At 35.7% G+C, this 9720-nt stretch overlaps 1 protein-coding gene across 1 annotated transcript; it reads right to left on the reverse strand.

Moving 5' to 3' along the window:
• Positions 1 to 1154: 1154 nt before the first annotated feature.
• LOC120252548 (heat shock 70 kDa protein 8-like) lies at positions 1155 to 6091 on the reverse strand. Its single transcript, XM_039260724.1, is given in 3 exon segments — positions 1155 to 2644; positions 2646 to 3108; positions 5947 to 6091. Coding segments are annotated over 2 exon segments (1728 nt in total). The 5' UTR covers position 3108; positions 5947 to 6091; the 3' UTR covers positions 1155 to 1378.
• Positions 6092 to 9720: the final 3629 nt, after the last annotated feature.

The following is a 9720-nucleotide window of genomic DNA, read 5'->3' on the forward strand; positions in this document are numbered from 1 at the left end:
TCTTTTGGGAGAATGCAATATATTATGCGGATTTATGTGCCAACTCATGCACCAATTTTCTTATGATTTTGATTTTTAAAATAATTAAGGTTTATTTAATTCAGAGATAAAAGAACAATATAAACAATACAATAATTAACGAAATGGTTGAATTACAACACAACTACTTATATTGTGTTATGTTTAATATTCAATGACAATGTATTATTTATCATCCGATTAGTAAACTTATTAAAAAAATTATAAAATAACTATAATAGGCTTTGCATTCTTCTACTAATGTTTTACAATAAAATAATTCAAAAGACAATATTTTATAAATTTTTTTACCTTGCCAATATTCACCACTTAATCCTTATTAGTTTATAATTATTTCCTTAATTTTCAAAATATATTGATTATAATTAATTACCAAAAATATTTAAAATAAAAAATTAATTTTTTTTTATATTCACCATTACGTTAATACAACAAATGCTCATGATTAATTTATATAAATTGTCAATCAGACCACATAAAGAAATAAATTGGTGGACTGTATTTCAATAAAATTTATGTATACTGATTATTGGCATACCAAAATTTTTATACTCAATATATCGGTTCAGGTTGTACCTTAAATTTATGATCCTAATTTTTTTTAAAATAAATAAACAATATTCATTAGGTATAATAAAATAATCAAATCTTGAGTAATTATATTTCTGATCTTAAGATTGTTTTTACCTCCCAAACAGCAATGCAAGAATTAAACATATAAATCAAATCTAGAGCAATTATATCAATAGTTATCTTTGAAAATTGAATTTAGAAAGTAATAACTTGATCAAATTCTCTAAGTTCAAAAGTGGTGGCTAATGCCCAATGAAGTTTATTTTACACTATACCAACGGAGAGAACCCAGCATTCAGCACCTTCTCAATTGTGTAACATCCAAATAACATGGACACTAGGTGGCAAACACCAACGGAATCCATTCAGAAGAAAAGGAGAAACACACTTTAAGAAACAGAGAGATCCATGTTAGAACAATGCTACCTGAGCCCAAAGTTCACTGGCATGTAACCAGACATGTTTCTTAAATTTAGAATAATTGAAGCATTTTGCCCAAATTATTAAAGGCTTGAACTTTGAAAGCAGTAGCACAAAAAAAATTCCTAAAGTCCGAAATTGTTAACTGCTGATCAAAGAAGTAATCTTCACAGTTCACACTATACATACAAATGACTCCCAACATTCAACAGTTTGCAAGTTGTTTGACACAAAGAAAACAATAACATGGAAATTGATTGAACAAACAAGCTAACAAACATCACTTCCACTCGATACAGAAAAACCATGAAAAAGAAACAAAGAAATCAAGGTCAGCCACAAAACCTCATGGCTGCAATTTCCGTGGCATGGTAGCCAAATCAAGTTCAGATCCATGCTTCTTAATGAGTGCTTCACACCATTCATGGCCACCATCTAATGTAGGCATTCTCACTTCAATGAATGGAGAGAGAGGTTGCTGGGTACCTGCGGAGAACACACCTGCAAAAACTCTCAGACTGTTTGATGCATCGATGTCCATGCAAACACTAATTTCAGCAGAACCTTTTGGTGCTGGTGGAATTCCAGCGATTTTGAAGAAGCCGAGGATACGGTTCTCTTCAACCTTCTTTCCTTCGCCTTCATACACCATGATCAAGGCTTCTGTTTGATTATCATGGGCCGTGGTGAACAACATCTCCTTCCTTGCAGGGATGGCTATGTTACGATGTATAATTATAGCGAATGCATTGCCATCAGCACGAATACCAAGACTTAGAGGAGTTGCCTGTATGGTTAGTAAGTCCAGACTCCCGGACGGATCATTGACTCCACAAGCAATTGCCCCTTCCAGTGCTGCACCATAAACAATGGCCTCTAGTGGATCAATGCCCTGATAGACTTCTTTTCTCTTGCATAATACCCGCAGCAAATTTTTAATCTTTGGTATGTTTGAACACCCACCAACTAGTATGACATCTGTGATATCTTCTGCAATTACTTTGGCATCTAACATACATTGTGAGACTAACCTCTCACATTTCTCAAACACAGAACGATTTACCTCTTCAAATTCAGAACGATCCAAGTCTCTAGATATCTTTGTGCCATCACCAGCGTCCACATTGATGGAGACACTTATCTCTGAGGAAAGCCTGTGAATTGCATCTTGGGTGGCAATACGGAGTAAGCCCATTGATTTAATCTTGTCCACACTGGGACTTGAATATAAATTGTAGAAATTTGGCACAAGATGGCGTAAGACATTGTCGAGTATATCTTCACCACCTAAAGTACTGCCTGATAATGCCTTAATCTGTGACACTCCTCCAGCTGTAGCAGTCACTGCAACATCACAATAACCAGCACCCATATTGAAAATGAGAGCCACTTTCTCAGTGCCACTTCCCATGTTCTCGTGTAAAGATTGCTGCTGCTGCTGAGCATATAGAAGTGCTACAGCAGTTGGTTCAGGCATGAGTCTCATGACGTGCAACCCTGCCATTGCACAGGCTCTCTCAATTCTAGTGAGTTGAAACCGATTGAATGAAACTGGAACAGTCAGAACAACATTTCTTATTGGGCGCTTGAGCTGCACCTCAGCCAATACTTTTTTTTAATTCCACCAAAAAAATCGCAAGCACTTCCTCTGGTGTGGTAGATCTCCACACATTGTTCACCAATGCAGCAATAAAAGGTCTGTCACCAATGTCTAAGGTCTGAATGAGGAAAGGGAGGGTTTTGCTTGCATGAACCACAGGATCTGTATCAACTCTCCCAATCAAACGTTTTAAATTAAAGACTGCACTTCCTGACAGAATTTCTTGCTCATCATGAGACAGATTTTGGCTTGCCCCTCCCGACGGAACCTCATTTTTGAACGTGACATATGATCGCATTAGTTTTTGGTTTCTGGTGTTCCTCAGCAGCTCCACCCGTTTGCCATTCCATACAGCAATACTGCACTGTGAAGTACCGATATCGATTCCAATAGCAATATCGGGCAATGAAGGTTGCTGCCTATCATCAGCAGATGTTTCGCTGTCTGATGCAACTGTGTAGAATTGTTCCGCCATACTGTAAAATGGGCTGAGAAATTTAGTGACAAATGAGTTTATAAACTAGATAAAATATAAACGTCATGACTCCAACGATCAGTTTTGCCACCATAAAAATATATCATGCATAAAAAACAAATAGAGAATGAAATCAGACAGTAACCTTGCTAGTTTCCTCTGGTTCTCAAAAGCCAATTATGAGCTTTAACTTTCATCTACAGGAACAAAGTAAGGATTTTATGACAATACACCAACACTTAGTTTAGCTCAAAAGTTTCAAAACAGCTGAAGCATACCAGGTCATTAGATTTCCAAAGTAGCTTGCTTTAGTAAGAAAATCATAATATCAGCGAGTCAATAGCTTTACTTTAGCGGCTTTAATAACCTTTGTTTAAACAACTAAAGTGGCTGATATTTATAGAATTTTAATCACCCAGACACTCTTAACATGTAAATTATAAGCATCTAAATCCATATGACTCCAACATTGCTGTCTTCTTTGTTTATCATCCTCCTCATTTATTTCTTTTTGCTTATGTCATCATAGATTAAAATTAGTTAAAAATCACAACTTGGTCTTTTATTGAAGGGGATGTGACAATCACATAGCCAGATTATTGGTTTACCACATTAACAGTGTATCCCTATATTATGAGGGTCTCTGCATGCAAAAAGCATCAAACAAGTTTTTGAGCAACTTCCTGTAAAGACATAAAGATTCTAGATACTTGTATAATTTAAGGTTCATATAGTAGGATTACTATACAATTGATAAGTTAAATGTTGATTTCTAAAAGATCTAGACAGGATAAATTTATGCTTAGATAGTATGCTAATGGCCAAGACCCATCATCCTATTTGCATCCCAATGATCGGCTGGATTAAAATTTGGCAGCATGGGCACAGGTAAAACTAAAAAATGTTTTTAAGACTCCAACAACAAATGATCAGAAGGTAGGAAACCTCATGTATCTTTAAATGGCCAAATAACTAATTAGTTGTGGTTCTTGATGCTCCATTCATCAGTGATTGATCAATTCATTTAAGTAAAAATAATGGCTATAGTTCTAACTGATTGTGGAAAGAGTTGAAGTTTGTTCTCCTAAGAAAAGGGGATACTCAATTTCGCTATACCTGATATTAAGCCCATTTGGACTAATATCTCTCCCAAAAGAGAATCAGAAAACAGTAATGGTGTAAAAAAAAAGAGGGGAGATTTCATGTTTGCATCAAATCATCCACTATCTATTTACCACTTCCCTGCTTCCCATGTTCAACAGTTTTGACTAAATCAAATATGCAAATTATATATCACGATAGCAAGAAAGCTGTATCACATAACTGTAAACAATTTTCTAAGATGTTCTCTTTAAAATCTCTGATGTCCTTTAAATTCTAAAATAAATAATAAAAGTCAAAATTTTTGGGTTTAAAAAAATCTTCAGTAGCTTTTATTCTTGTAATGTTCCTTTTTCTCATTCACTTTAATTCAAGATTATTTCTGAAAAATAAACACACATGAATAACAGTTCTGAAATAAAGATGGAATGGAATATATTTGCTTTTAACTTTGGCTGAAGCTCTAAATTTGGGAGTGAGTTACAGTTTAACAAATTAGATCTAAGTTGGGAAAAGTAGACAAAACTATGCAAATCTGGTTGCTGTTGAACCAATTTGGCTAATAATGAAATCAACTTAATTGATTGAATTCAAACCTAATATAAGTTAAAACTAGGCCAACTAAATTTGGTCGAATAAGTTGTTTTAACACAATTGGCAGGCCAAACATAATGATAATGCACCACAAAAAGGGTAATATAAAAAAAAATTTAAAAAAATTACTAAAATTGTCCAAAAAAAAAAAATTAATGTTTTTTTATTTTTTTCCCAACTACAAAAAGAAAAAAAGCTGAAATAATTTCTGAAATGACTTAAACTATTAAATGTGGACTAGATAAAAATCCGAGTTAAAAAAATTAACACTCAAAAACCATACACCAAAGCATTTACTTTAAAAAGAAATCAAAATATTTGGGAAACAACGAAACATTTATTTAATACAGAACAGGAATAACAACACAACATGGATGCTGACAGATAAATGAATCAATAAATAAATAGCAAGAAAATTACAAGTGTTAAGAATAAAAGAAAAGCTAAACTAATGCAGAAGAAGTGACATGCTGAACATCACGAGCAAAGACAGATCAATTAGGTCAACAGTTAAAAATATTTCATGGAATTTCTCTAAAGTTAAGATGACTACACCTGTACAAGCAAAACCAAACAAAAAAATCAATCTTTTTCAGAAAACCAATACAATTTCATAATGTTGTCCAGGCAATTGAAGGGTTCTCATAAGATCATCCCAAATAAATTCAATCGCTTACCAAGAGACTCACAATATATCAAACATATATAAGTCTAAAAATTATTACTAAGTAGTTCCAGGAACAAAGATTGTGATCAAATCAAGCAAACTAAATAAATAAATAAATAAATCCACAATAAAAAGTAAAAATTAAGATAAAAAACACCATGAACTCAACATATTGTACAAAATCACCACATTCTCAAGCTTTTGGCCATTAAATTAAAATTTTTCATACAATCAACCCAATAATTCAAGATATTTCAAAAGTCCAACACATTTCCATATTGTTTTCCATATAATTGACTGGTGTCATAAAATCACACCAATAAGGATGAAAATATATCAGAAAAACAAGCATAACTTCTCTATAAATTGTTTCCAGAAACCAAGATTGTTGATAAAATAAAGCAAAAAATCCCAAAATTAAAGTAAAAAAAAGAGAGATTCAAACACGAAGAAAGGATGAGAGAGGATCACACTTACATCGTACGCGAGAGAGATGAAGATCAACCCGCAGAGCTGAATCGAGATAGAAAAGAGAGGATTCTCGAGGGATATGAAGGGTTCTTCTGGAGAATTCCAGTGGGCTTCCAGAAACGTCCGGAATGATGGTTTCGAGGGCGATCAACAGTTCAGGGCCACGTCAGTCGTTAATTTTTTATTTTTTTCTTGCTTCGCGCGACTTTGCCCCGGGGCCCACGAGACTAGCTGTTGGGATAATTGACGAGTTATGAGAACCGTTGGATTTGTGGGAAGGGAAGGATTATCGTGTTAGTGCCGATCTCTAGATGGTGCAAGTGGAAACGTGGATGTTACGGCCCGGTTTGAATTGAAGCTCTTCTTTTCATGGTCCTGGTCTGGCTCTCAAATCATGATTTCAAGAAGAATAATTAAATTTTTTAATTAATATATTATTAATTTATTGATAATTTCAGAATTAGTATACTTGATTTAAAATAAATTCTCTAATTTCATACACAAATAAAGGGTAAATAATGTAATTTAAAAAAATTGATTGAATTACTTAAATTAAAAAAATAAAGAGGTGTAAAAGGGAACATAAAAACTTAGGTAGTGTTTGGTTAGATGTAGTTGAAAATACAGTAGACTTTTAATTACAGTGTAGTTGTAAACGCTGGAGTTGAAAATGCAGGAGAGTCAAATCTAGTGTTTGGTTGACTATAATTGAAAATGATGGATTTCAAAATTTTATATTTGTTTGGAAAGATTTGCAAATCTAGATTATGAAAACATGTGTTTGGTTAAATATATTTTAAGATATAAACACTCTTTGTGAGGTTGCCCCACCTCGGGCCATTATTAAATTTTTATATAAATCATGTACCATATTAAAATAAATATTAAGATAAGTTTAAACATTTAATTACAAGTGCATATTTTCAAAATAAATAAATAAATAATGTTACTCATCTCTACACTTTTTAAATATATTTTATATTTCAAACTAATTTTATCTTTTTGAAAATCTTTCCATTCTTAAATTGCTTCACTTATTATTTGATTACTTTATCTTCTCAATATTTTCACAAATATTTTTAGAGAAAATTATTGTTTGACCCTCATGATATTCAAAAATCCCTAAAAATCCCCTCCAAATTTTGCACACCCCGGATAGCCCTTCTATTATAGTTTAAATTTCCTTTTACCCCTTATCGGTCACTTGAAGTGGATCCATGTTATGAAATTTTATTTTTACCCTTGCAAATGGTGGAAAAATACCACCTAATCACATCATGTTCGACTTTTATGCATACAATTGTGCATTTTCTTTACCTTCCTGCTTGCTTTTTGTCAAACAAAGTTTAGAAGGCTCATTACATCTTCTTCTTCTTCTTTTTCTTCACCTCATTTGGTTTGTTCGATTTGATTTCTGCCGGTTTCCCGATAAGGTGAGAATTTCTTCGTTGCTCTCAGTTTGATCATTCTACGGGAAGGGAGTAACAACTTATAAAAATGCAGGGTTGTTATGGAGAGTTTTTGTGCTATTGCTAGATACGAGGATAGACGAGTGCTAATGTTCACGGCACTAATTTCTTGGAAATCAGTGTTAGTGAGATATGTGAGCGATGAGGTCTCGATATTTTTCCGTGTCAGGGTGAAGTTTATCACACCCGATGGACACAAAACGGTTTGTCCAATAGAAAACGGTATGTCCTATGAGATAGCTCTTTCCCTCATTAGGGCATAACTAGTATCCGACTTGTGAGAGTAGCTTCATACTTCATAGGTGGTAGCTCTTTCCGCCCAACAATTCAAATAAACAATAAAACTATTTTGTTCCTTCTTTTCATTTTTTTTTTTTTTTAGCACAAGAAAATAAACCTAACTAGCCCCTTTAACATCGAACATGAGTTTCCAATAGAGTTCAAAGAGTGAGTAGTGCACTAAGTGTAAATTGGGCAAAAATTCCTAAAAATTCAAGCAAGAACTAGAGCATGAAAACATTCAATGTTAACAATTTTCCTAAACTTAAGAATACAATCATTGCAACTAGGGTGAACCGCCATTGGCTATGTGAGCATATATCAATCAAGAACAATAGAAATGATGTGTGCACTATGAAACTCCCCCACACACTTAAGTTGTACATTGTCCTCAATGTACACATGCAAGCTCACTCATAATGTATATCAATGAAAAATATATGTGGGAGAAGCAATCAAAACAATACTCCCCTGACTTCTAGTGTTGCGTTTGATGGAGCTAATTCATTGGGAGTAGTGTTCCAACGGGTTGTGAAGCTCGCACGGCCAAGTACCGAAGCACCTTGGCCGTGCCCATGACTAAGTCTCAATTTCCAAGAAGACAAGACCATTTGCACGCATACACGAGGGGGTTCAGTGAAGCTCAAGAAAAACAAAAATAACTCGAGTGTATAAAAGATGAAGCAATGAATACAACTCGATAATGCAAAATAACATAAACTCAGAAGGAAAATCCTTTCTGAGTGAACAAGTCTAAAAATAAGAAAAATAAAATAAAGTAAAATGCATGAAAGTAAAGAAGAAGAAGTCAAGTGTCGGTCTGTCAGCTCGAGCTCTGTCGTCATTGCTGTCGCAGAGTGGAAGCACATGGTGGGTCCTCTGGTGCTGGGGGAGCTGACGGGGCCTGAAGGGTCCTCGGCTGCAGGACAAATGATGAGGCAACGTCTCGCTCTAGGATCTGCTGTAAAATGTCGAAACGTGCCATGAACTCTGTGTACTGAGTGGCCTGCGTAGCCCTAATCTCGGCAACCTCGGCTCGGACTTTAGCCACCTCTGTCCATACCACTCCTACGGCGCTCTTGAGCCTTTCAAAACGATCATGGGCTCGTGCTTGTGGCATTCTACGCACGGGGGGTGGTTCCTCTGCCGCGGAAGGTGTCTCGGTGTCCATCGGTGTTGGTTGTGGCTCGGGGGGCGGACTGAGATGCCCGGCTTCATCCTCGAATGGTATGTTTAGCACATAGACACCATTGGAATATTTTCGGATTAACCCAATGAGCCTCATGGTCTCTAACCCAAGTGGCGCTGGTATAATCGCTTTTCTCGGTTCCGCTGATTTGCCGCAAAAACCCATCTCCACAATGAGTTTGGTAATATATGGACCCGAGAAGATGACACCCAATCGAGGATATTGTCCTTGATGCTTCAAATACTCGCTAAAATGTGTCCCAGATGGACCGGTTCGTTCCGAACCATGGAGTACAAGTACAGAAGCTCTTGCTTGTTGATGACTCCCGTACTATCACCACGCCCATTCTTCGACACCGCTTATGATGGCGTGCGAGATATCTCATGAATCGGGTCGAGATAAACATGAAGCCTTAGACACTCCTGGTTCATAACGCCCCTTTCCATATAATAGTGAATACGCCTTAATGGGAGATAAACCTGTCATGTCAATGGGAAGGTTCTCGTACTCCTCAGTTTCAGTATATTCATCATCATATAGACCAAGTCTAGTGGAGAACTGTGTGACACTCATACTATGATACTGCCCGAAAGCTCGAAACTGAATTGCGTCGACACTATCAAAATGAGCATAAGAGCGGTCGAACTCAAATGACGCAAGAAGGAGTGGTCCCTATTGGTGTTTTATATGCTGTTCTATGAGCCCAAAGCGCGTCGTCCAACCTTTCAGACCAATCTCGTTTACCTTGATCCACTGTTTTGGTCAAGATTCTCTTGAGCTCTCTATTTGTAACCTCCACTTGCCCACTCGTTTGTGGATGGTAAGGTGTCGCAAGACGATGAT

Source organism: Dioscorea cayenensis, chromosome 21, assembly GCF_009730915.1.
Source record: "Dioscorea cayenensis subsp. rotundata cultivar TDr96_F1 chromosome 21, TDr96_F1_v2_PseudoChromosome.rev07_lg8_w22 25.fasta, whole genome shotgun sequence".
Classification (NCBI taxonomy): Eukaryota; Viridiplantae; Streptophyta; class Magnoliopsida; order Dioscoreales; family Dioscoreaceae; genus Dioscorea; species Dioscorea cayenensis.